Genomic DNA, 26,846 nt, shown 5'->3' with positions numbered 1-26,846 from the left:
ATGTTCCTCATGACAGATTTGTTCTCTTGTCGACTGATCCCTTAATGTTCAGCATTTATTTATACCATGCGTAACAGAGCAGCTGCTCTATGGGACAGCCCTTTGTAGTTGCAGGCTGGCTGCTCTGGGGTGGTTTGTTGTGTTACTTTTGAAGTGCCACTCACAGTAAAGATGAGAGAAGAATGGTAATAAGTATTATAAACATCCTGCTAGCGGCCAGATAACTTCAGATATTTATTGACATTCGGGGTTTATTTTCTTTTACTGAAACTTGGATAATAATATTTTCTGTACTGAAAGCAGTCAGCAGAATGTATCCCTGTGCCACTGTTGGGTTCTCCATATAGTTTGTTAAGAGTGTAGCAGAAATAAATGGGACAGATGGACTGGCACAGTTACTAAAGCTGGCCTGAGAAGACATTGTTGTCCCTGTTCCAAGGTGTGCCTGAGGCTCCCAAGGTCCTGCTGGAGTTCACTCTCTTCAGTACCTAGGGTCTACTTCCAGGATTGCTCTTCTAAAAAACATTCCAATTGCTCTTCCTTTCCTTCTGGTGGATTTCAAAGCTCAGGGGAGCATCTGTCTATGCCAGTGATTTAGTAGTATGTTTGGATTTCAAGTTAGTCATGGGAGCCTCTTGACTTCCAATATTCTGGATTTTGGACCCTGCAGTCCACATTCCCTTCCTATCCATGTTGTGTGGATGAACTCTTGGAAGCACAGTAGCACAGGGAATGTGGGAGGAGACCTTTCTGGCCCCTCTCTTTGCGTGGGTGCTGCAGTGTGTGCTGGGCTGCCCAGTCACTGCCAGTGGCTGTGGGTCCGTGCATCACATCTGCCCCGTGTGTGCTCTGGGCTCTAATAAGACCAGTCCTGTGATTGCTTGCCACAAGAAATTAGGGGTTAGAAGAGTAAAATTAGTCTTACTGAGTAATAAAAGACAAATTGGGAAAAGCCTTATGGATCTGAGTCTGGTAGCTGGAAATTTGTGGCCTTACTTATTTGAATGCCAAATACTGGATTAAAGTAGAAGTAAAGCTTCAACTTAGTTTGATGAGAGTTGTTTGCATTTGATTTTGTATGTTACAAGCTCTTTGGGATAGGGATAACATATTTTGCATGGCATCTATTAGTCTGATGCCTAAGTAAGAAGCTTTGAAGGTACTTGTAGTTCATGTTAAGTTTTTGTGTACCTGTGTAAAATCTCAGTTGATTTTGCAGTATGTGTCCATTAGCAGATAGAAAACAAGAAAAAAAGCTAACCCATAGTAAGCACTATGTTATGATTATAGTGATCTACATCAGTTCTCTTGTTACAGGGCACGATTTCTCCTTCATTTACTTTTTTGGCTCCTGTTTCTACTCTAACATGTATGAGGCAGTTATCTGACTTGCAGCTTAATTGTGTTGTTCCTGGAGAACAGCCCCTACCCATGTGTGTGCATGTGGCAGTGGCTAAAAAGTTGCTTGTCTTTCCTCTGAGCAAAACAATTAATTATATGCTATTACTTCCAAGGAAACAATAATAAGAGATGCTTTGTGTTGATACATCATTTTTGTATATGATTTCTAGTCATCATTACTAAAATGTCCATGTTTTCTGTAAAATACCACTTAGATTACAGCAGTGAAATAGAGATTTTCATATGTAGGTTGTTTCCTTAAGTTACTGGTGGCTGGGGGAAGGGAGGAGGCAGAACCAACTTGTATTTTATGGTTAATGGTTTCCAAGCTGTGGTTCAGGGCACTATTAGATGTGCCCTGCAGCTGATCCATAGAACTCTGTCCTCCTCAACTGGTGTTTCTGGCCAAAACTTGAAGGAGGTTGCCTGGTAGGTTGTCTGAAATTTTGAGGGCTGGCACTATCTCCTAGTACAGAATGTGAGAAGAACATCAATGGAAATAATGTGAAATTGTCTGCTTACCTTTTCTTTAACCAGCTGGGTGCTTTAAGATGCACAAACACAACAATGGGCATTTGTTTGCCTAAGTATTTCGTAGTAGAACAGCTGAAGTGACATTCTTCTGTCTGATTGTGTATTCTGTTTTAGAGATAAAAAACAGCAGTTAATGTAATCTCACCTAATCCTAATCCCTTCTGAGAGTGCTTATTTTCTAATTTCTCCTTTCCTTTGGGTCCCTGCCAAAAATATAAAAGAGAAACTGAGAACTGCTTTCTACCTCACAAATTCCCTATACATAGCTAATTTGCTTGCTCCTCGCCTCTCCTTTCTCTCGTTTAGATTGGAAAACCAATCTAAACGAGAAAAAGGAGAGGCAAGGAGTATGCCATTAGACATAGACACCATGTATTTGTATTTACACAGGGAAAATCAGCTCTGTCAATTTTCCCTGTATGTTTAGTGCAGGACCTGGGCTTCCAGCAGCAGTGAATGTGTTTTCCATTGTGTCAGTATCCCCACTGCACCTCGGCACATCCCTTGCCATTTCCCTCTCACCCTTGACTCTGGTCCCTCATAGCTTCTGCTGGCTCCCCTGCCAGCACAGGAATGGCTGCTGCAGCCAGTGAGGAAAACAGGAGCACACAGGGCTGGAGCTGGGCTCTTCCCTGGGTGTCTGCAGTGCTGCATTTAGTGCTTCTAACAGGATTGTGCCACAATAGCACACCACAGTATTACAGCTGTGGAAATATAAAACATGAACTAGTACAAGGTAGGATGAGGAAGTTATGTAGGTTTGCACTACTGTTTATTACCTTTCTAGGAATGAAACAGGCAAATGAGGTCTCAAGCACCTGACATGTTCCCCTAAGTTGTCTAATAGCATTTCCTTGCTATATGTGCTTTGATTTATTTGTGACTTTGATAAGTCTGAAAAATTATTGAGTTTCTTACATAATGTGCTGGTTTGGCCTGGGATAGGGTTAGTTATCTTCACATCAGCTAGTCCAGGGCTGTGTTTTGGATTTGTGCTGGAGATAAATGCCATCACTTGGCATTTGTTGGTAACACAGGAATGTTTCTGTAATTGCTGAGCAGGGCTTGCACAGAGTCAAGGCCTTTTCTGCCTCTCACCCCACCAGCAAGCAGGCTGTGGGGTAGGCAAGACATTGGGAGGGGACACAGTTGTACACAGCTGACCCCAATTGGGTATTCCCAACCATGTGGCATCGTGCTGAGCATACAAAGCTGTGGGAAGAAGGAGGAAGGGGGGGCATTTGGAGTGATGGCATTTGTCTTTCCAAGTAACAAATTACATATGATTACACATGTTTTCCTGGGCTGAACACCTGCCTGCCCATGGGAAGCAGGAATGAATTCCTTATTTTGCTTTGGTCGTGTGTGTGCAGTCTTTTCTTTACCTATTAAATTGGCTTTATCTCAAGCCAGGAGTATTCTGACTTTAACCCTTCTGATTTGCTCACCCATCCCACTGATAGAGGAGTGAGTAATCAGCTGTGTGGGGCTGAGTTACTGGCTGGGGTTAAACCATGGTGTCTATACATTGAATTACTTACCTAAATTTTTTTGTTTTATCACCCAGGGAACACCAGTATTTGTTCACGCTGGACCTTTTGCTAACATTGCACATGGAAATTCTTCTGTTTTGGCAGATAAAATTGCTCTTAAATTAGTTGGAGAGAAAGGATTTGTAGGTAAGTAAATATTCAGTTTATTGTATTACGATCTATTAGCAAATTGACAATGATGCAAACGAATGGAAAAAAGTAGCAATTAATGGTAAGAACACTACTTCATTATTAATATCAGTATAAAATAATCTTAAAGTGAATGTGTAATAAGACAAAAGCACTTCTTCTCTTACTCTGCCTTTTGTCTCAAGTCCTGTCACCATGGTCCTGTCACCATGTTTGACTCACAGGTGACCTGTTCACTGCACAAGGTGGCTGAGCCAGTCAAATGACTGGATTGCATTTAAAGATATGTCCTGTTGTTCATTCTATTAGCATTCATCTGGCCTCACTTGATAAGCCAACAGAAACCACTCTTTTTTTCCTGATGAATTATTTTTCTACCAGTTCAGTAAACTCAGCCAAATCAGAGGTCAGGTGCCCCTGAGCCAGTTCAGAGGCAAGGTAGAGAAAATATTAATTCTCACATTTTGTGAGAATTATGTGGCTGTGAGCCATTGGGTTGGTCCAGCTGCATTGTCAGACCTCACCGTGAGGCCCTTATGTTCCCATGAAAGCATTTGAGTGTGCTGACTCTTTTTATAGAGGAATTCAGCCTTCACAAGCAACAATAGACACACAGAGCTTACAGTTGCAGGCAAAATAAACTCATGGCTGAACAATGAACTAGCTTTTATAAAAATTGTTGTGAGTGTTTAAACCTTAGAATTAATTAAATAAAAGGGGCATTGCAGCCCCTTCACTGGTGATGCCTTTGCACTGCTGCAGCCATTCTTTTCTGAGTCCTGAACACCCAGGTTGGATTACCTTAATCCTAAAGCTGAAGTTTGAGTACTTGTGGAACAATGCCCTTGAAAAGATGCAGCAATGTGAAAAATGAGGTTTATTATGCTAGCCCCCTTAAACTAGTAGAGAAACATACATGTATATGCTTATGTCATACCTACATACAGGAAAGGATTGTTTTTTACAGTGTTGTGCATCTTAAAGGTCTGTTTTTTTCCCTCTGTTAATCAAACATCCATTCAAAGAAGTGCGTCTTGCATTCTGAATGCATTTATTTAATGATAGTTGAATTCCTGTTTCATTGGGCCATGTTCATTGTTACATGGCTTTGTGGAATGAAGAGCAAACGAATTTAGGGTAGCTAACATTTTTCATAAGCCACGTGAAATGACTTTGTTTCTGCAGTGTGCAGCCTTTTCAAGTGAGGAGTCAGTTGTGTGTTAACTGAATGAAGGGATGCTGGCAACAGTCTTGAGTCTTGATCCAGGTTTCAGAGTCCAAAATGTATTGCCTTCGATTTGGATTCCCTTCCATTAAGTGTGTCCCTCAGGCACAGAGAGCAAATCCTTGCATTTCTTGTGCTTTTTTCAGTCTTATCCACCTGTTTGTCTTTAACGCTCTTTTCTGCTTTGTGTGTCTTTGGCTCCAGTTTCTCTGCTGGGAGACAAAGCAGCGTAGCTTCAATATAGGAAAACCTTTGTGTGTTGCCAGCTAAGGGCTCTTGTTCAGATTCTATTCCACAGAACACAAATCCCCATGAAACTGGCTTCAGAATAAGACTGCCTTTGCTCTGCAGAGCCAGGAACTTCAGCATGATTTGTAGTCCTTTGTTAGATTATTAAAAGCAATAGTTTTAGAGCGGCCTACTTAAATAAACTTTTCAGGTAGTCACAAGTGTAAATATTTGTTCTAATGGTTGTAATTACCATAAGCTTTATGGTTTAAAAAATTACTTTTTTTCTGGTAACTAGTCAGAGTGCTTGGGCAGAGACAACACTGGTTTGTTAAATACTGTCCTGTCCTACCCTACACAACTGAAATCTAAATGACAGCTCCAAAGTGCTCACCAGTCCACACTGAGGTGGCATCCATACAGATGGAGGGCCCAGTGCCTTGTGAATCTGCACAGCAAAGCAGGCAGCAAGAAACTCCACTGCATTCCTGCTCACAGGAGTTTGCCTGAGCTTTCTGTGGCCATTGAAATTCCAAGGGGAAAGCTGATCCTCTAGTTAATTCAGACAGCCAGGGTGCAGGACAGCTATGCTGCAGTTAGGGAAGTAGCTGAGTAAGTTCATTCACTCCTGCTAAAAGTAGAAGTTTTTGCTGTTCCACATTTCTCTTTTGGGAGTGTTCTCATGTATTAGCTCTGGCACTCATTAAATCTTGTATGAGTGATTACAGCCCTGCCATGTCGCTTAGTTATATAAGCTGAGGAAAGAACTCAAAAGGTGCTAAGAGTAAAGTATCTTGCAGAGCCATGTGGCGGGGAGAGACATTTGAGGGACCACAGGCTATGAGATTACTCTCAGCTGCATCCAAAGCGGGAACATTAGAAATCTGTGACATATTCTGCAATTAAATTACTTTCCTGAATAGTAGAATCAATATCTGAATGTACATACGTTAGCTCACTCACTGTGAGATGGGATGATGATAGAGAAAATATATAATTCATATATTTGTTTTATATATTTAGTGTTTATGTCTATTTCTTGTAATTCTTTTCTTTTTTCACTTACACCACATTTATTTTAGAGCAGAATTTCCTGTTAAGTGTGTGGACAGTACTGAGGAGAATAGCATGGCTTGAATTTGCAACACAGTTTTACAAACACAGACTTTTTTAACTCTCTGTCCTGGTTTGAGCTCCCTCCTTCCTGCAGCTGCCTGTTTCCAGTCCCTTGCAGCCCCTGTTTCACCAGCACACCTGTTCCCAGAGCCACCTGACAAGCTCAGCTGGACACTTGGTCTCGACTGAAAACAACTACAACAAAAAAAAGCCTTTCCTTCCCCCTCAACAGACAGTGTCTGGGCAAACAGCTTTGTGTGACAGGGGGAAGATGAGATAATGCCACATAAGATGGTGTTTTTGCTGGAATAAATATTTATAGTATTAAAGCCTCATTTGGAGCTTTCAAGTGCCAGTAAAGCTACTGTGGATGCACTAGCTGACCAGACTGAGCCTGCATTGCCAGGGCAGCTAAGCCTGTCTCCTTTCTCAGCCTGTGCTCAACTGTTTTTGCATGACATCCCAGGAGAAACCTATTGCTTTTTTTGTTGGCTTAGTTTTCTGCTGACTTAACACAGAAGCAGTTCAGCCCAGAGTCACAAAAACACCAGAGCTGGTGCAGGAGAGGGTGAGCTGGGACAGCCAGCAGTGAGAAACCAATCTGTTGTGAAGATCCAATTACTTGTGTGACCGTGTGCTATGGCCAAGGGAAAAAAAATTTAAAAAAAGAAAAAAAAGAAAAAAAAGAAACACTCTCAAAGTGTTCTTTTAAAATTTATTTTTAAACCTTATTTTTTCTCTCTACCCTGCATTGCCCATTTCGCTGCTTGCCTTTCAGCTGGAATGGCATCGTGCTGTGCCTTTTGAGTAGTGTCGGGTAACAGTGATGTAGGCAGTCTGCTTTAAAGAAAATATAAATGAAGTTTAACCATTGAGTCCTGTTGTGAACTCTCCTTAACTGAAGGCATTCCCTGCTTCAGTTTCAGCTATCCAAGTGAATCACAGGTCTTCATTAGGTTTAAATAGCTTAAGCCTTTTAGCTCATCTTTTCCTTTTCTCTCTTTCCTGAGCCTTGTTGCTGTGTACCAATAATTCAGCCTTTTTGCTGTAATTTAGTGTTCTTGGTATGCATTTTGTTCCTGAACTTTAGGTGTGATGCTGTAGCTGCCACTGCCCGGTTTGCGCTTGTTTGTCCTCTCAGCCTCTTGGTGTTTCCCTGCTGCATAGCACCACTCGCCCTGGCCCTGCTGAGAGCAGGAGTGGCCCACTGAGGAGGGCTGCAGGCAATTCCTGCATGGGGAGCACCCACCCTGAGGCACAGTGAATGTACCGATCATCACACCCTACAAACTGTAGGGTTTGTGGCTCTCTGAACTCGGGGCTTGTCCTGAGCTGTCAGACGTTATTGAACTATGCAACTCAACAGATCGCCCTGTCCATCTCTTTCATCCCTTTGTGTTCAGCTGAAGAGAGGGTTTATTGTAAATCAGAAGACAAGCGAAGCATGAGTAGATCCTTGGAATCCTAAAGCAAAGTTCTTCTCAAGTTTGTTTTTCTGGTTTGGACTTTATGGTTGTCGATTGTTTTCTTTGCTACTCTCGATAAGCACATCACCTTTGATGCTGAGAGCATGCTGTGCTGGGCAACCTTGTCCTGCTGTTTTTTTATCAGGTGACAAGAGGGGAATTATTGCAAACTGTTGCTGACTTAAGAAAAGTCCACTTTCTATTCCTTTCTATAGTTGGTACACTTGATGTAATTGGAAAGAATTTGTAGACACAGTAAATTTTTATAAGCCAAGTAATTGACTCTTTTTATTGTGTTGGTACTCTGTTGGTTAGAGTAAGCTAATGATGCTAGCTGTTGTATCTCAGTACATACGAAGTTTTATTTCAAAGGCGATCCATTTTACATACTCTCAGAGCAGACATTGTTTAACAAGTTTATAAAGCACCTTATAAAAACTGTATGTGTTTATTACACTAAGTGAATAATCTTCAGTAGATTTTTTTTAATGTCATAAGACACTTCATTTTTTTGTGTACTATTTTTCCAAAAAAGGAAATAAAGCCCAAATACTTTGGCTAAACTTCTCTTGGCGCCACTAGTAATGTGATATTATTACATTTAAATGTCAAGTTCAAGGATTTATTTTTAATATTTTTTTTGCTTGATATCATTAGAAGGGGATTCCATGCAGTGACCCTCCAGAAAGCTTTAATTTTTAAGAATCTGCCCAACATCTTTCTAGCTTGCATTATTTAATCTCTGACTTCTTCACTCTTTCTTTCACAAAAAACCCCAAAATTTAGTGTGATTGCATTCCAGGATGTTGCTCTCTGAACAATGTGGCTGTTCCTGTTAAAGTGTTAAAGCAAGGCTAAGGTTTCATGGTATGGGGTGGTTGAGAGCATTATCAGTGTAGGTGTTGCTTGCCTACTCTGACCTAGTTTGTGTACTGCAAACTAGAATTAGGGTGTTCAGAACTTTACAGTATTTTCTCTGACCCCATTCATAGTGCAGCTGCTCGAGCAGCTGTGCTGGGCACAACTGTGACAGTGGGGCAGGGGGAGGGAAGGTGATACTGTGTTAGCTGGAATTGCTGTGAGGCTCTTAAAGTCATGGTCTAATAATACAAGTCCCAGTGGTACCACAAACTGCAAAATAAGGTGCCATTACTGCCAGAAGATCCGTGAATCTGTGCCCTTCACTTGTGAGTGGTGGGGCCATTCACATCCAGGCTGCCCTTTTTATTACTTTCCTCACAGCTGCTGAGGTAAAAGTAAACTCCATTGCTTTCACTTGCTGTAAAGTGGGAACAAAAAAAATCATCTCCTTCTTCATGCTTTTAAAATCTTAGCAAATTTTCTTGCCAGTAAGCAGGAAAGTCTTCAGAATGAGATGTAGTGCAATGTGGTTTTTACACTGGCATGAAGTCAGAGTTCCTGGGTGCTGAGCTTACTTACTGCCTTGTCACAAATAATCCAGATGCAAATCATGCTTGCTTGTAGCTTGCTGCAAGTGGACATCAGGTGACAATGATTTAAATTACTATCTATTTGTGCTTTAGTGCTTTAAACAGTCTTGAAATAATTTATTAATTATCATGTGAAATGAGAAGCAGATATTTTCGTATATTTTTATGTGTTTGGAGTCCTTGAGAAAGTTCTGACTCTACCTTGTCACTGCAGATTTCTATAAATTTTTTCTTCTGCTCTTTATCATGCATTGCAATATAAAGCTTTTCAGGAGAGAGGTTGAGTAGAAGAGAGCTGTCCTGAATGTTTTTGTGCATAAGGAAGCATCCTAGCATTGACTTCATTATCATATATCACTGTATTTCAGCACTGAATTAATTTGAAATGCTATAAATTATGCAAAGCTGAACTAAAAACTGAAAGTTGGTATTGATCATGAACTATTGAATTATGTCTGACAAATATCACACTTGGCATAAATAAGTTATGTTTTTCCCAGGCAGGGAGGTGGTATTTCGAAGACAAAGCCTCCTAAATTATGGACTGTCTTATAGTGAGATTTTACCTTCTTCATTAAAAAAAAAAAAAAAAAACCAGAAACTAAAAAACATGTTGGAAATTCACTTAGTCTTTCCTTGCTGCAAAGCATATTTGTAAATGTTTGTTCCCAAATCTGCTGTTTGTATCCAGAATTGCAAGGGGCAATTTACAGGAATAAAATAACATGTGATTATAAATCATCGGCCTTTTAGCTGAGTTCTCTGCTTTATCTGACAAGCATATCAAGTGGTCTCCTTCATAAACTGACTTAGCTCCAGTTTGAAACCAGCTAGGATTTTTAACTCTTGCCATAGCCAGTTGGGACTCATTTGATCTGTTTTTTGTAATACTGTGTTGCAGCTTAGTCCTCTCTTTCTCAAGTGATAATTTTCAGTAATACTGACTCTAACTATTCAAGCACACATTTTCCATACATGACTGTGATTGACTCCATACTGCTAGGTTCCCAGACTCCTCCCTGATGTTTGCAAGTATGAAGTTCCCAAATCATAGGTCAGATTTTTGTCACTTTTCTCCAAAGGTAGTAACTCTTTACTGCAAATAGTTTTCATTCTGTTTCTCTTCTTTGTAAATCCACAAAACCTTTTCCCATGTGATACCTTTTCAAGCTTTGCTGTTGCCAATAAACTCCATCAGTGTTGCTCAGTCTTTCTGTGGACGTGGTTTAACAAGTATTAAATGGGATCCCTGGGGGTGGTCCTCTCTCCTGTCCCACAGTTCTCATGTGGTGGCTGCCTATTCTCCGCTTAATCATGGAGTAATGTTCCTCTAGGCTAGTTAACAGACTCCCATGTATGTATTGCTGTAACTGGTGCTTTTGTTCATCATCATTGATGAGATTTTGTTGTATTTTCATCACTGGAGAAACTTTTAATCTGGCATGGCCTCCCTTTGGTAGACAAAGGTTATATTTCTTATTTATTTCAGTTTTTTTAAAGTTATTCTCTTCTGTAAAATCTGTTAGAAAACCATCATGTCTGTAGTCACTCACACTTTCCCCCATTACTTGAAGATAGATTTTGATACTTTTTAGGCATGAGGCACCAAAAGAAAAGGAACTTAATTAATACAAGCATTGTGGTTTGTATTTTCTTCTTCTTCCAGGATTTGGAAAATTCTGATAAAAAGTTTATTAAGAGAAGTGCATTCAGCTCTTGTGTATTTTGGTTTTTTAATTCCATTTGTAATATATTACAGTATCCTCACATCATTAGCTTCTCTGTTTTAATTGGTGGGGCTGAAGACCCTTGTAATTTGTTTGCATTTCCTTTGCAGGTTCTGACACTTGTTCCCTAGCATAGCAGCTCGCTTTGTCTTTTCCTCTCTTTTAGAGCTTATGTAATTAATAATGACATTATCTTCTACTCAAGAAGTTAACCCTGCAGGATAGCAAAGCTGTTTATTTGATTGCCTTTCCTCCTAGTGACCAGGAGTTACCACTGTTCTCATGCCAGATGTCATGTGAGAGACCAGGCATTTTAATTTGTACATTTAGAGAATTTTGAATTAATGGGTGATTTCAGTATGAAGAAAGAAATTTTAATGGCTACATGACAGAAAATAATTAAGAGATAGTGTGGCCTTCTCACAGTTATTTTCAATGGGGTTTTTGTTGTTTCTGGGTGGATGGATGCTGCTCTGTGCCTCACTGGAAAAGGAATTAAATGGTTTTCTCACAGTGTGTTGGCTGTGTGCTGAATGAAGTGCCACACCGCCACTGAGCTGGCTGGGTCACAAACAAGCAGAGAACTGGATGTGTGTAGCTTATTTGCGAATTCCATGTTTTCTTCCCTTCGTATGGTTTTTCAGAGCAGAACGGAGATGCAGTGAGATGGGGATGGGACTGTACACCTGGGGAATGTGCTGCTGTGATGATGGGTGGCAGGAAGTGCTCCTTCTGCCTGGCTCCTGAGGAGCTGATGCCATGAGAAAACCTGTCCTGTCTACTCTTTGTGGCCCAGTGAAAGACAAGGAGACAAAGCTGCCGAGCCCATTGCTTGCCACCAGCAGCACAGTCTCTGCTGGAGACCTCCTGGTCTGTGGCACTGCAGTGCCTGACAGGAGCCATACATCTTATTCCCACCTCCATCCTTCACTGGCTTTCTGGCCTTAAGCAAGTAATTTCAGCCTCTGTGGCTGCACATGTAATCCTATTCTTCTCAACGTGTCTTCCAGTTTATGAACTTTCTTGGGGGCAAAAACTGTCTCGCCATAGCAAAAGGGGAGATGACAAGCACTGCTGTAACAGGAACTTTAGGGTAACAGGGCTTTTGTAGAGCCAGGGCAGCTGCCAGTACTTAAACATGCATCAGGAATTTTCTTACAAGCTGACATGGTATTTTAATGTCCTGTATGCTGACCTCTTCTGCAACATGTTAGAGATTAACACAGCTCTTTCCTCTGGCAGTGATATTCATAAACTAAATGGCGTGTACAACTGTTAAGGGCTATCCATTATTCTCAGTCTCAGGATAGTTACCCAGAGGTAAAAATAGATGGGAAGGATCTGTCATTCATTCAGAAAGTAGAGGCACTGCCCAGTTCCTGAGAAATAAAATACCATTCTAGTGAGTAGAAACTGATGACATTGCAACTTCTGTTCATTTTCCCTTCCCTCTCCAAGTTAGCAATCTTACCTAGTTTTAATACTCCCAACACATAAGAAGCAGTTCCTTTTGTTCTCTTGTTGCCGACTGGTTGTATTGTTTTTATTTTTAAGAAGAAAAGAACCGGGGGTTAAAAAAATTACAAGCAGTAAAACATCATGTATGCTAGGAAGTTCTCTTAATTCATCACTTGGCAAAGGAAATAAAAGCAGGCTCCCCAGCTAACAGCGTTACTTTTGCTTAGGGTTATTTGGCAGAAAATCCATCATCCTCTCTCCATTTGTGAGTATTTCATATTGACTTATGCCCTTTAGCAAGGGTCAGCAGGGCAGAGTATGCATAAAGAGTTCAAGTCCCATTTCAAAGGCTGAATTTTAATTTTAGTGGATGGTTTATTTTTAATATCAGTTGAAAATGCTAGCTCTTTATTAGATTTTTGTTTGGTTGGTTTACTGACCTTTTGATCCTGAAACCTAGTGTTCTTTTTATGCACAACTTGTGTAAGAATTAGTTTTCTTCAGATATTTACATCATGTTGGAGAAACCAGTGTTTACTTTTTATTTACTGACTCATTCTGAATCTGCAGGCAGAAGTGTTTTGTTTTCTGAAAGCTTTTATAATTAAAGTTGTTAATAATGCACACGTATTGAAAGGGCAATGTTTGTTTATTTATTTCATATATTTACTTTTAGAATGGGTGACTCAATTCATCAAGGCTCCAGAGAAGTCAATACAAACATGGAATGTGAAAAGGACATAAATATATGTATTTCCATTTCTGATTACAATAATTATAGTAGGCAAAGTTTTCATAGCATCTAGTACAAATTTGCATTTTGCAGAGTTGATTTTCTGTTTTCCTCTAGTATTCAATAAGCTCAGGCACACTGAGGGCTCTCTTAACAGGGGTTTCAAAAACCATTATTTAAAGCTACATTTTCTTATTCAGGATCAGAACCTTGATATGTTTTCTTTTCATTCTGTACTGCCCTCTCTGTGAGCCCAATTAAAATAATGTGGTTTGGGGAAAAGGTTAAGATTATGTCTTTAGATGTTCCTGGAAGAAAAGTGCAGATGCTAAGGTCTCCAAATATTTTTATTTACAGATGTTTTGTTTTTTCCTTAGAAATGAAGTACTATGGTACTACAATGTAAAAGAAAAATTTTGATTTCTCTGAAAATATACTAACTTTAAATTCTTGTTTTGTTGGGATTTTTTAGTTTTCAGCAACAAACTATATGTATTATTGTATGCTGGGTATTTTAACAGAAAATAATTACTGAAAAATAGTTATTTCTCTTTGAGAACAGAAAGTATGTTTGTTTACATATCTGATTTTATCATCTAATTGGATTAGCTTTAAAGAAAAGTTCAAGAATTCATGTCTAGGGATGTAAATTTGTTTCTAAACCACTTTTAAACATGTTAATGAGATTGCGAATAATGCTAGGTTATGTATGGCCAGTATGATTTGTTAATGGCAAGAGTGGTGTTTTGGCAAAGAGCCAAAGTGCTTTTGAAGGTCGGCTGCTGACAATATTTGAAAGTGTTCAAATGCTGCTGTCTGGTTCTATAAAATAATATATTAAAAGAAAAGATTAATATCCAGAATGGTATCTCAGGGTCAGTTTAATGCTCTGACCTTGTAATTTAATTTTTGCAGTTTTTTAAAGCTGCTGTTTAATTAATTTGATTTGATTGAGGAAACAGGTTAGGTTGCTACAATAAGAGAAAATGTAGGTTACAGCCTTTTTTAAATTTTGGGTGGCCTACCTGTCTTTTACATGGTGGGCCTTATTTTTTGGTCCCTTTGTTACTGGCTTTCTATGCTGACAGCTTTATTGAGGCTGACAGTCTCAAGATCTTCAGCTTTGCTACCTGCAGGAATAAGGGACATGCTTCTAAAATATTTTCAGCTTGGCACTGGCTGCGAGCCCTGAGTGGGAATGAAGCTTCAGGGACAAGCAGATATTTTGCATGCATGAGGACACGGTATCTCTGTGCTGCCTCCATCTACAGCATCTCAAACAGAGCTCCCAAGGGACTGAGTAATAGCTTCATAAATCAAGGGTTGCAGGTTCAGCATGCCCAGAAGCCCATTAGGAATTCAGTGTATGTTTTGGGGGTCTTCACTGCACCAGGAGCAAGAAAGCACAAAAATGTGGGGGAGGGCTAAAGGATGATAGAGTAGCTAAGATGACAAGATGATGGGCAATTATGAAGAGGAATTGAAAAAAAAAATTAATAATTTATAATCTGTAGTAAGGAGGCACAACTAATAATGTAGAAATATTTCAGAAATGGTAATGGGTAGTTTGCAATGGCAATTTTGTTGCCCTGATTACATGGATTGTGGTTAAGTGGATAAATTCACCACAGGCATTAAAGAATTGATTTAGCCGTGAGCAGTTGCAAGGATTTGTCATGTAAACCAGCAGAATTATGGTTTGGTTTGATTTTGATTTTGACTGCATTTTTTTAATTGGGAATTCCATGTAGGAAGATGGGATTTGTTGGTGTGTGACCTTAGTACTATCTCTCTCGTCAGCTTGTAATTCTTTCTGTAAGATAAATTACACATGACATCATATCATTTAACAGACACAATTATTTTCCACTGCAGTTTGAACCAGGTTTGAGTTTTTTTTCCTTATCCAAAAATTATAGGGAAAACAGCAAATATATATTAATAAGTTTGACACAGATCATCAATCTTATACTTTGAGTAGAGGTTCAAATACCGGTTTTGAATATTATATTTTTAAAATGCAGGTGATTGCAACCAAACTAACGCCTACCTGCAAAAAGTACTGGAGAGCTTTCATGAAAAGTTTCCATGATTTCTGAAGTTGCTTCTGCTGCATTTCTCCATGTATGTGACTATTGCATGAAGTCTGTGCAGCACCATGGGCTTTACCTGACTGCTTCTTTTGCTTCTTTTACCCTCTTCTGCTCTCCTGTGGCTTATGCTGCACGTTCTCACCAGTAGGCATTATTTCCTGTCTCCTAAAATACTACTGTCAGTACCTGGTGTTTTCTGTCTCCATGGAGCATCTTTCTGTTTATTGATGTCTTAAAGTTTGTGTGTGCTTAATACACACATATTGCACTCTTTGTGGAATAATTTCCCCTCTCCAGCAAAGGTCTTGGGGTGGTCTTGTAGATTAATTTACAGCCTCTGTGTCAGATGTTTTGCTAGGCCATTTTTACATCAAGACAACCTGCTCAAGCAGGGGAATAATACTCTTCTTCCTGGGGATACATAACAGGAGATGCCCTTTCCCATGAATTTCTAAAAGATGTAGTTGTGCTGTCAAGAGTGTTGTTGGTGTCCTCTCCAGGCCAACCATGCGAGGAAGGCATTCTGTCTCCTAGCGGAGACTTAAGTGGGATGAAGTAAAACCAGAACCTGTTTGTCTTTCCGGGAGAGGGATGCACTACACGGGTACACAGAAAAGACAGTCAAAATGATTATCATAGTGTGTGATAAGTGCTTCCCGGATTGTGTAAGTGCGGAGTGCAGAATGCTTCTCCAAGTGTGCGCAGAGTCGGGGGGTCCTGCCCGGGGCGATGGCTGCGTGCACTGCGGGGTGGGCTCTCGGGGCGGTGATGGATGGCTCCGTGCCTGCCGTGCCCCGGGTGACTGCGCCAGCGACAGCAGCATTGATCATCGCGATTCAGCGGCCCTTTGTTGTGTGGCACTCGCCGCCGCTCCTGCGCTGCCTGTACACGGATGCTTTTGTTCTGTGATGAGGGCGAGGGCGGCTGGCAGAGGGATTTCCTGGCACCCACAGCCCAGCAAGTGGTGGGAGATGCTGCCTAAATGGATTTTGTCTCAGAGTTTTGAGAGGTTCTGATGGCTGCTTGTCTGGCTGCAAAAATTCTGTGTTCCTCATCACGACCTGTATCATCACTCATTGCCCGGTTGTGTTTCTGCTGCCCTTCAGAAAGTATGTCTTCTTCCAGGGCATGTGCTGAAATCGTGGTTTGTCTCAAGAAGAGGGTTCTTTGCATCCCTTATTTTCTTTTTCACAAAACAGTACAATATTGGTGCTAAAGCATGCTTTGCTTCATGACCATTTGATGAAATGCTTAGAACTTTTCCAGGGAAGAAATTTTCAGGCTCTCTGCCTGCCCCTTGAAGTTAGTGTTTTCCAGATGCTTGTAACATGAATTCTCAAAGCATGTTCAAAGTCCATTTTCAGTAGCTTTTTTAAGGGGAGTGTAGAAGGACCCAAAACCTGAGAGCTCAACAGAAAGCAGTTTCACTCTGATGAAAGGTGCTTCAGCCAACTGGATCTTTTAAAAGTGGAAGCAAACGAAAGTCTGGTAGTGAGATATGCATTGAGTAACATGGTTTAAGTGTGATGAAATTTATTTTAAGCCCTTAGGGAAACACTGTGTATACCATAAGTTAATGTACTCCTTGCAGAATTGTAAAAGAATGCTCTTAAATGAAGAGCCATCAGTGCTGCTGTTAATTATTCCTTCCACACAACTCTAAATAGAGAGGTGGTGAGGTTTTAATTTTGTAATTACCAGAAGACTAATAATTCTTTTGCCAAAGACCATGGTGATCTTTAAAGTATGTAATGTAATTGCCTTATTCCTGTGCCATTAATTGTGCTCCAAACGTGGTCATCTGTCTTATGAGCAAATGTTACTCTGTTACCTCAAAGAAAACGTGCTATGAATGATGAAAGGATGCAACCTGAAATTCACTGTTCTTTTGTTTGAATTTTTCTGGTTAATGTTGTAACAGAAGGAGGTTACTGAAGAGGAGGGGGACTGTGTATATTTGGTTTGTGTATTCAGCTATGCATTGTAGTTCATGATACTTAGCCTAAGAGTTACACACTTTTACATGACTATAGGACACAGAAATTAAGAGAAAGTGACTGTAAAACCCAGCAGGCTTAGCAGAGCGATTCAAAGAAATGTGTAGCTCATGAATCCACATTCAGCTCACTTAGTTTCTATTAGACTGAATCATTTGTGACTTGTAAGACATCTTCTGTTTTTAATCTCTAGTAATAAATTTAAATAATGAGCTCATTACTATAGTGAGCTGCAAGAAAATGTCAAATTTACATTCAAAGTATCGGAATATGGTTTGACAAGGTGGCTAGGGAAGAATTAAGTTTTCCACTGCTGAAATGTATCTTCCTTCCTTCCCTTGCTTCTGCTGCTTGTTTGAACATGTTCAGATACTTGTCTGGTCTTACTTCAACTAATTCAAAGATAGCCCAGTAGAAAAACTGGCAACTTTTGTGTGTGTGTGTGTGTGTTTTTGAATGTTTTTGCTTTCTGTTTAGCGAATTGCTACAGTTCACCTTCCAATTAAATGGATGCCAAAAACGTCTGGGCAGCAGAGACAGAGCAGGAGAGAAAGGCAGAAGACTTAAGAATGAACAAGAATTACCCTTTCAGCAAGTCAGGGTGCTCATTTGGTTCAGCCACGGTGTAAAACCATGCCCTAAATTGGTGGTTTGGAGGCAGGAATCACTGCAGTTGCACTTCTGCACATTTTCAAGACAGGGAAGCAAGCAGAGCTGTGGAGATGTGCAGAGCATGCTTTCTGTCACACAGTGCTACTCCTGCCAGCTCCTGGAGTTTTCAGTTTGATTCCCACCCTGAATTTAAAGTCCAACATCTGCAGCATACATACATAAACAGGCCTTTAACACCCACAAAAAGGAATTGTATCCTTAATTGTCAGAGGATTGAGATTTAAAAGTTTTCTTCACCTGTCTGGCTGGGAATAAATAAATGAATTTTCTGTACTTATTTTTTGTATATAGTCTGGGAATGATCTGTATGAATCATTGTGATTATTCTTTTGTTTAATGTATAGGATGCTCTTGGAAAGTTAACAGCAAATGATATTAAAAGTGAGTAACTGTGAGAGGTTATGAGGTAACCTTTAGTTTCTTATTTAAAGCTGCTCTGCATTTCAATGGTAAAATTACTTTCTTATGGAAAAATAAATGTTTCTGAGGAAAAGATTGAAACAGCTTGTTATGGAGTCCCAAGGGAACCAGCACTTAAATTAAGTGTATTCCTGGGAGCCAAGTTTCCTATGCAGCCCTTGCTGCCAGCAGGCAGTGACTGTTAGCCGAGGCCTGAGGCTCAGCCAAAGGAGATAATAAGTCTCCTTTGAAGGAAGGCAAAATGAATTGCCATATCTGCTGGTTCAGTCAAAAGCATGGATTGGGTGTCAACAATCAGAAACCTCCAGTGCCCTGATGTCAGCAGGGCAAATACTGCCCTGGCATCTTTCTTTAGCAAAAGATGGAAAGTACAGATTACATCCAATTAGCTTATGGTCTGTTAAACTTAGGGGTAAATATTTTTCCTATTACCTTTTCTTCTAGACTTCACAACAACAACATAAAATTTTAACAAGCAGTGCAAAATATTTTCTTTATGGCATGGAAAATGTTCAGACTTGACATATTCATGTGTAGTTTTGTGCTGGACTTTGTGTCCAGCAGTGGTAGCAGAGAGTTCCTGTGTTCCATGACATCTGAGAATGCGCGGAAAGAAAAATGAACAGGAAAACTCCCTCTGTTGGGGGGGTGGGGAGGGGGAGAAGAAAGTATTTGTTACATTCCAAAATCAGTCATAATAATGGAAGTTCACATCAAATAATTGCTAGAGTCAGAATGGGCAAACATCTGGTTATTCATCCCTAGCTATACTAACAAAAATACAATATCCTGTTCGAGAAATCACTGATCATCCTGGTTTATTTTGGCGTTAGCACACCTTGGTATTTTTCACTTAAAAAAGAACATATCAGTATTTCATAGCTAGCATATCTCCTGCTCCAGGTTCACAGTTCATGTGCTTCTGTGACTTTGAGCTCTTCCTTTCCTGAGTTTACCAGCAGACAGCTGCACTAGAACAGATATGTTTACATGTGGGGAGTAAATGGCAACTTGCAGCTCAGAGTTTCCATTTCCTTTTACATTGTTCAGGAATCCAGGCTCACAACTCGTCCTCAACTTTGCCTCATATGTGTGCATCTGACTTGGCCCTTTATAGTACAAATGCTTTATTTTGACATTGATTTCTTGATACAAAGGGCTGACTAGGGAAAAGATACTTTCACTAGAAATTACCCTCAATAAGCATCAAGTTCAATTGTGGGTGAAATAGCTTTTTGAAAAATATTCCAAACATCACTTTCTGTAAGGCTTTTAAGCACTATATCAATGTAAGAGTAATGTGGAACCACTTTATGCAGCTTTATGAAGATAGATGTATTTTTAGATGGAGAAAAATTAGATTTTGTATGAAGAATGATGGTGAAGTTTGATTAGCTGCTTAACACATGACACTGTCTATTTAAGCTAATGTCACATGTAGGTGATTCCCAGATGTCCTTGATAAAGCAGTAATTACATAAAGGAGGTTGTGATAATTATAAACAAGAAACAAAACCGTGAGAGTGATTTGTTCATTTGCCTGAACCCTGAAATAGAATTAAAGACTCCAGTGAAGAGAGTTTGTTCTGACTTTGCACCACCCAACAGACTTCTCTCTATTGCCCAATTTCACCCCTATGGGCTTCTCCTTCCCCATTTTCCACTTAACTAATTTTGATCTTTTGGGTTATTGCTCTGAAAGAAAACTATGGTTTACTGATGATTTTGGTAGCAAGAGTGGGTGAAGTGAATGTCACATAAATGATCTCTAGAAAGACCTGTAGCAATTGTGTGTTGTGTTTTGCCTGCTGGCTTTTTGACCTAAGATCCGCAGTTACCCAGATATGTAAGAATGAGCTGCTTTTGGTCACACTCATGGATATTTTATGAGAATAAATTATTTGACCTTATTTGACCATTTTGATGCAGTTTATTCTGATATATATGTAAATTAATTGCTAGGTTTGACCTATAGCCCACTCTTAACAGTAATGCAATGGTAGTGCTGATACTTTGATTCGCTTTGATTTCCAGGCCACAAACACAGTTCCTGTGTTCCTAACAGCGCTGCTGATACATGATATTTTAATTTTTAATTCTCATTCCAATGTTCTTTATGATGCTTAGGCTCTAAAACTCAAGCACAAAATCAAAGAACAGGTTGCACTTTAAGTTTTGCACTTTACATGACGACACAGTGAGATTCCAGAGAACTGTACTGACTGAAAGTTGCACCCAGAAGATAATCTTTTAGCACTTGTCCAGCTCATCGTTGAGTCTGGTCAGTGCAAGGATGGGATTCAGAAGGCAAAACAAGGCCTGGGACTGTAATAACACTGATCTAGTATATGTTTGCCACAGAGTTGTGTTCTCAGCCTGGAAGTGCAAATTCCTGTGTGTTTTCTGTGAGCTTGCTGAAGGCAAATCATTTACCTCTTTACTTTCATTAAAACTGCATTGGAACTGTGTTTGTGGCCTGGAAATCAAAGCAAGCAATTAACACCATGCTGGTACCTATTGCAAACCCCCTACCTGGTTTCAGGTCAGCAGCCTGGGTAGCTGTGATTCATGGAGCTGGGAAATGGTCGCTGGGCAGGGCATGGGATAAACAGGCATCTGGGAAGGGGGAAACTGAAACTGGGCAAAAATGTATAGGCAGTAGCAGTGCTTGTGTCATAAACTTTTCTTCAGCTGAAGTACAGCAAGCCACAGCTACTAAAGTAGATGTTTGTTGCCCAAAATTTATGTGAGTTCACCTGTAATTCTCTTCTGTTGACAAACTAGGTATGAGAAATTATTGTCAAAATAAATGTACCTGCGTACTACTTTAATTTTCTGTTGTTGCATGTAAAGTGATTAGCTCACCACGTACTACTTTCAATTTCTGTTGTTACATTTAAAGTGATTAGCTGGTTTATCTCATGATCATTAAGTGTAGAGTAGTTTGAAACTTCCCATTCCTAGTCTGTGTTTTTCATTGACGCTTTCATTTGAAAGCAGGAAACAATCCGAAAGTAATTCTATTAAGTGTTTCAGCACAAAGATTTTAAAATATAATAGCTTGGCATGTTATTCTGTCTTCTTAATATTCCTTGGAGGAAATAAAATGGAGTTGCAACTTTCATCCAGGCAGCTTTTCTACTACATCCTGTTTCCTTCCGCACTCTGGAGAAAGCACTGACGTCTGTCTCCCTTCCTCCACTTCCAATGAAAAAATCCCAGTCTCCATGTTGTAGCACTCATTCTGGTGAACTCTGACACAATATTTGGGTTCTTTAGGCAAAAGTGAATTTTATCCTCTGTATCAAAGGGAATATTGCAAAGAATATGGAATGTGCACAGCCCTGGCTGCCTGGACTGCCCAAAGGGTGACTTGCTGTGCGAGCAATTGCTGCGGAAGGCTGACATCTCTGCTTTTCTCCCACTGAAAGTCAGACTTGCAGTCCCCCCTTTCTCAGAGGGAAGCTGACCCTTGAAAAGGCTTGGCATGAAATAGATTAACTCCCTGGAAATTTTGTTTGGAAATGTTAGGAGACTGCTATGTATATGTGCTGGCAATCTCTGTAAGAGACAAATTATTTTCCCACCCTCTCAAGCACTTGGTAGTTTATCTGTTGTTTATATTAAAGATATATATTCCTAATTCAGGGTTCCCATTAATCACCCTATGCCACATAAGAGACTGGAGAAGAAGGATGAGGGTTACTGCAAAGCAGAAATATGATCCCTGGCTCTGCTTTTAATGGGACTTATCCTGGCATTAGCTTTGCTCCTATGAATTACTGCATTTGTGTAAACATCTTTTTTTTTTTTTCCCCATGTTTGGTGTGTCTGTTTTTCTCAGGGCTATTTAGAAAAAGATGATATAGTTATTACAGTGATTGAGGAGAATGTTAATCATGACACTTGCCATGTTACTATTTCAAGAGGTCCCTGCTCCCCCCCAGCAGGCCCTCCCCCTTGTTTGCTACTACTTGCTTCCTCTCCCAGCCCCAGCAGCCATTTCCTCCCTAGAGCAGATCCAGGCAATTGTTTCAGCCTGTGCAAACTGAAGAAGAGGTGGAACAGGACCAGTGGGGTTAGGACAAAGGCTGGGACTTCCTAAAGTGCATCGGCTGCCAACAGTGTGATGCATTCTGCCACAGCAACAGAGCAGGTCTGTATGTCCTCCTCCTTGACCCTGCTGAAGGTTGCCAATTTTGAATGTTCAGTCACCATTTGTGGTCCCTTCCCCTCCTCACTGTGAGAGTAAAACTGCTGTCAAGAGGGAAAGAGAAGGGAATTTATGAGTTTTTGCAAGTTGATTTGGGCTATGAGAACATATTACCAGCCCTGCATGGAGTCAGGTCCAGAAGCCTCTGGAGCAAGCTGTTTTCCTGCCCTGACTTGTCTGCCTGAAAGTCCCTTCACATCTTTAAGAAGTGTGCACTGAGCCCAGCTCTTAATTGTGTTCTGGTGGGAAATCGTTGCATCAGTAAATTTTCAGCCAACAGGAGATCTAATCCCTAATTTTTTTTATTTGCTCTGTGCTTGTCTTTGTCTAATATAAAGAAATTACTTGGATTTTAAAAGAAGCAATCAAAATAATTTCTATTTGACAAATCAGAACAAATTCACTCTCAAGAGACTGTCCTTCAATACAGATTATCTTCTCTTTATTTGTGGGTCCACTAAACATACTTTGCCAAGTGTATCCTAATTCTGCACAGATTTTTCTCTTGAGTCATGTTACATTCATGTCTGACTTCTTCGGTGCAAAATCCCATTATCAAATTAGTTATTTAACATCATATCATATTCAACACTGACATGTGGCTGTAACTGCTGGTTTGTGTTTATAACTAAACATCCTCTCAATAAAAGCAAGAGTTCACCAGAAGTTCTGCAAACCTAGGAGAATTCAGGTCCATTAATGGTGATGAAGGCACATCTTTAGTGAAATCGAAGGAGGAGGAGTAATATAGGAAAGTCTTATATCTGACAATTTGGAATCATTTTACACATAATTGCACCAAAACAGTGATTTTAGAGGACTATGTATTTTTTTAAGTACTTTGATTCAAACTAATTTAGATTGCTTGGTTTTCCCCCTCATGGAACTACCTTTGATGGCATATTGTAGATATAAGAATAAGAGAATTTATTTCTGAGTTGAGAATTGGTTTTTAATCAGACTCAGTAATGTAAATAGACCTCTATTTAAAAGTTCATTCAAAACTGAGTACTGGTGTGTATTTAAGTGCACTGTATGCTGAAGTAGAAATATCCCCCAGTGTTTAACCAAAAGCATGTTTAATGTGTGGTTTTGTTTTGTTTTTTTAATGTTTAACAGTAACTGAAGCTGGCTTTGGTGCTGACATTGGGATGGAGAAATTCTTCAACATCAAATGCAGAGCGTCTGGCTTGGTTCCCAGTGTGGTTGTACTTGTTGCTACAGTGAGGGCTTTGAAGATGCATGGAGGTGGGCCAAATGTAAGTTTTTGCGCCTTTCTTTCTTGGAAAAATCAAATTGTTGCTAATATTTGAAATAAGTAAAATACCTTGATTTAAGAAATATTTGGGGTAGTCTATTGGGCGGTATTTAGATAACCCTTCTGATATTCTTCATTGTATAGATGTTATCACTAAAGTTAATGCTGTGTTTAAAATTAAGCCACAAATGAAAGATGAGGGACAAAAGAGCTCTGAAGAAGTACTGTATCTTGCAGAGGAATGGAAAGTTGTACATTAAAAAAAAAGCAGTAAGAGATAGATATTCTTTTCCCTGCCTTTTGAAACAGCATTTGTAAGTGCACTGAAGTCGTCACAGGCTGGGAAATTTGACAGCCGAGGAGGAATGAGACAAGTTCAAGTTGCAGTATGTGAGTGGAAGTAGAGAACATTGTTAGTCAAGGTTTTGACATTTCTTTCATTTCAGTAATGGGTACTCCTTATGTCCTTTTATTTTGCTCAGATTAATTCCCTCAGGGATGCTGAGGTAACTGATGAAATTTTGCAAGTGTTTTCTGGGTGTACCAAGAGTCACCAGTGTATAATTTTTTGCTGTCTTAAGCCACAAAGAGATTTTAAAGATTACTGTTTGTAGAAATGCTCCCCGAATGTGCAGTCCCATCAGACTGTGCTAGCCAAGCAGAGAGACACTTAACTCCTAGGAGCACTTTCATCTGCCCAGCAGCATGCTGGAGAGTGATGCTGCCAGGGAAACAGTCACACTGGGGGAAAATACCAGAGCTGTTTCCACAGCCACAACATTTTAGAAGGCATGGTTTCCCTTACAGCTAGTCTTCTCTAAAAGTTAAAGCTGAGCTACTCTTTTCAGTCTTTCAAGTTGATGTAATGATATAATTTTCTATCATTTTAGTATCATTTCTGATGCATGTTTTCTTTATTTTGAATTATATTTCTCCATCTCTATCAAAGCAAGTATAATTTCACATGTGTTATCACTCAATCTAGCAAAAATAGGACTTAAATATGTCTTAATAACTGTCTCTGTTTCTGTCTCCCTTGTGTCCTTAGAAGTTTAAAGGTTTCATTTGTTTACAAATGTGATGCATTCATCACTGAGGCATGTAGAGTACCTGATACTTTTACTGGGAGGTTAACTATAAAAAGGACTAATGATAGAGACAAAAGTAAGTCTGGTGCCTGGGACTGACATTATGTGCCCCTTGGAGACTCAGCACAGTGTCCCAGTACCCCTGTGATGCACTTTGCATGTCTACCTTTGTGCTTTCCAACCAATTACTTGCATGCAGTTCCTTGCCATGGGCAGTAATTAAAGAACATCAAAGATGATGTTCTTCTGTGTTGCTGTTATTTCTTCAGCTGCTGGAAATTGCTGCCTATTGTCTTTGCACTGCTGGTGTGCTGTAACAACATGCAGAATGAGATCCAGCTGCCTCCCCTCGTAGTCTTTTGCAGCTAATTGCTGAGGCACTACCTGTGTCCTGCTTCCCAAATACAATAGGAGGTGTTGCTATTGTTTGTGTGCAACTGGGAGTAAAACACAAGCTGCAGTCAGGCTGTGATGCTGTGAGCACTGGTATGGGTTAACTGGCAGTACAGAAAGGCAGCAAAATTGCACTTCAGACCCTTTAGGGTTATGGCAAGTATCAATCTGTGATGACTTTGCTTGTTTATTATTACCTGATCCCAGGTAACTGCTGGTGCCCCCTTGAAGAAAGAATACACAGAAGAGGTAAGAGGAACTGTTATAAAACTTCAAAGAGGGTTTTGTGTAAAGAAACAAAATAATGTGGTGTACAGAGAATCAGAACTTTTCCTTGCTCTGGCTGGACAGTGTGCAGCCTCAGGTTTGACAATAGCCTGCTCTAAAGCTGACATTCAGTGAACATCTCTAATGGGCATTGCCAACAACTGAAACCACCTCATCCTCCCTCATCCCCTTTGTGTTACCCCTCTTAGGTGTATGGTGTGAGTGACTGTGTGATGGATTGTAATAACTAACTGAAAAATAATCTTTTTTTAATAGTTTTTCCAGGGCCACTAAGTTTTCAGACTGATCAATGTACAGGCATTTATGGAAGCACAAGAGCAGCAGGGTGTAGGGCTCAAGGACACTCCCAGAAATTAATGATAGCATAAACTGTTCATTATAAAACAAGGTTTATATGTTTATGCTTCACATTTGGGGTGGGATGTCACTCTTCAAACAAAGAGTGAATTCTGCTGGTTTGTTTTCTTTGTCACTTCACTCCAGACAAGTTCTGGTTTCTGCTTGTGTGAAGCTAAGGATATGTGCTTTGTTACAACTGAGACAAGGCCTACAAAGTGCGAGGTAAAAGAGTAAATAAGGAAATCTAGCAATGTGCTTGGGGTAGTCTATGTGTGTGCATACATGAACTCTGCACCTGACACATCTGTATATCCAACCCCACCCCGCTACTGCAGCCTGTTTGTAAACTTTGCAAACAGCAAAATCCCTTTCACAATAATGACAAGCAGCCACTCATCAGCTGCACCATCTTCCTGTGTCTCAGAAGAGAGCAATGGGTTCATGTACAAATTTTGGACACTGCTTAGTTACTTAAATATGTCTGATGCTTATTAATTGGAATGAGAATTAATAAGTGCCAGAATACTTTTGTCTGGAAGAATTTCACTTGCCTGCAACATAAACAATGCTGATCATTGTTTATGTTCACTTAAATTTATGGAAATTTCTTTGGCTGGAGAAGACTTTATGTATCTTACCATTTCCATTAATTTTCATTTAATTGCACAGAACCTCCAGCTGGTAGCTGATGGCTGCTGTAATCTACAGAAACAGATTCAAATTACTCAGCTCTTTGGAGTTCCTGTTGTGGTTGCTCTGAACGTCTTCAAGTAAGTCTGTTCTTTCATTACTCTTGTTCAAATTCCTCACTTTTCATGGTTTTTAAATTATTCAATTTGGCATGAACAAAGACGCTATTAAAGAATTTCCTTTTTTCATCATGAATATAACGATATTTAAGTTTTTAGCTTGTTCCTAATGTTATATACCAAAAAAGTATATACTATTACAGAGCTGATAATCTTCCATGTTAATTAGCTATAACAATTACAAAATTTTCTTGAAACATGTAAATGCATATGCTGTACATAAATGCATTATGCATGTGGCACAATTTCTATATA

General features: G+C 39.8%; 1 protein-coding gene across 4 annotated transcripts in view; it reads left to right on the top strand.

Moving 5' to 3' along the window:
- The window catches only part of MTHFD1L (methylenetetrahydrofolate dehydrogenase (NADP+ dependent) 1 like), a 145,550-nt gene that overhangs the window by 56,106 nt on the left and 62,598 nt on the right, over nucleotides 1-26,846 (top strand). For all 4 annotated transcript variants that reach the window (XM_026794154.2, XM_074537764.1, XM_026794156.2 and 1 more), the window contains 4 exons: nucleotides 3,503-3,614; nucleotides 23,536-23,675; nucleotides 25,363-25,404; nucleotides 26,452-26,552. In XM_026794154.2, coding sequence (XP_026649955.2) covers nucleotides 3,503-3,614; nucleotides 23,536-23,675; nucleotides 25,363-25,404; nucleotides 26,452-26,552 — 395 coding nt within the window. The remainder of the gene's footprint in view (nucleotides 1-3,502; nucleotides 3,615-23,535; nucleotides 23,676-25,362; nucleotides 25,405-26,451; nucleotides 26,553-26,846) is intronic.

This window comes from Zonotrichia albicollis, chromosome 3 (assembly GCF_047830755.1).
Source record: "Zonotrichia albicollis isolate bZonAlb1 chromosome 3, bZonAlb1.hap1, whole genome shotgun sequence".
NCBI classification, from domain to species: domain Eukaryota; kingdom Metazoa; phylum Chordata; class Aves; order Passeriformes; family Passerellidae; genus Zonotrichia; species Zonotrichia albicollis.
This window is presented reverse-complemented; position numbering and strand designations above follow the sequence as displayed.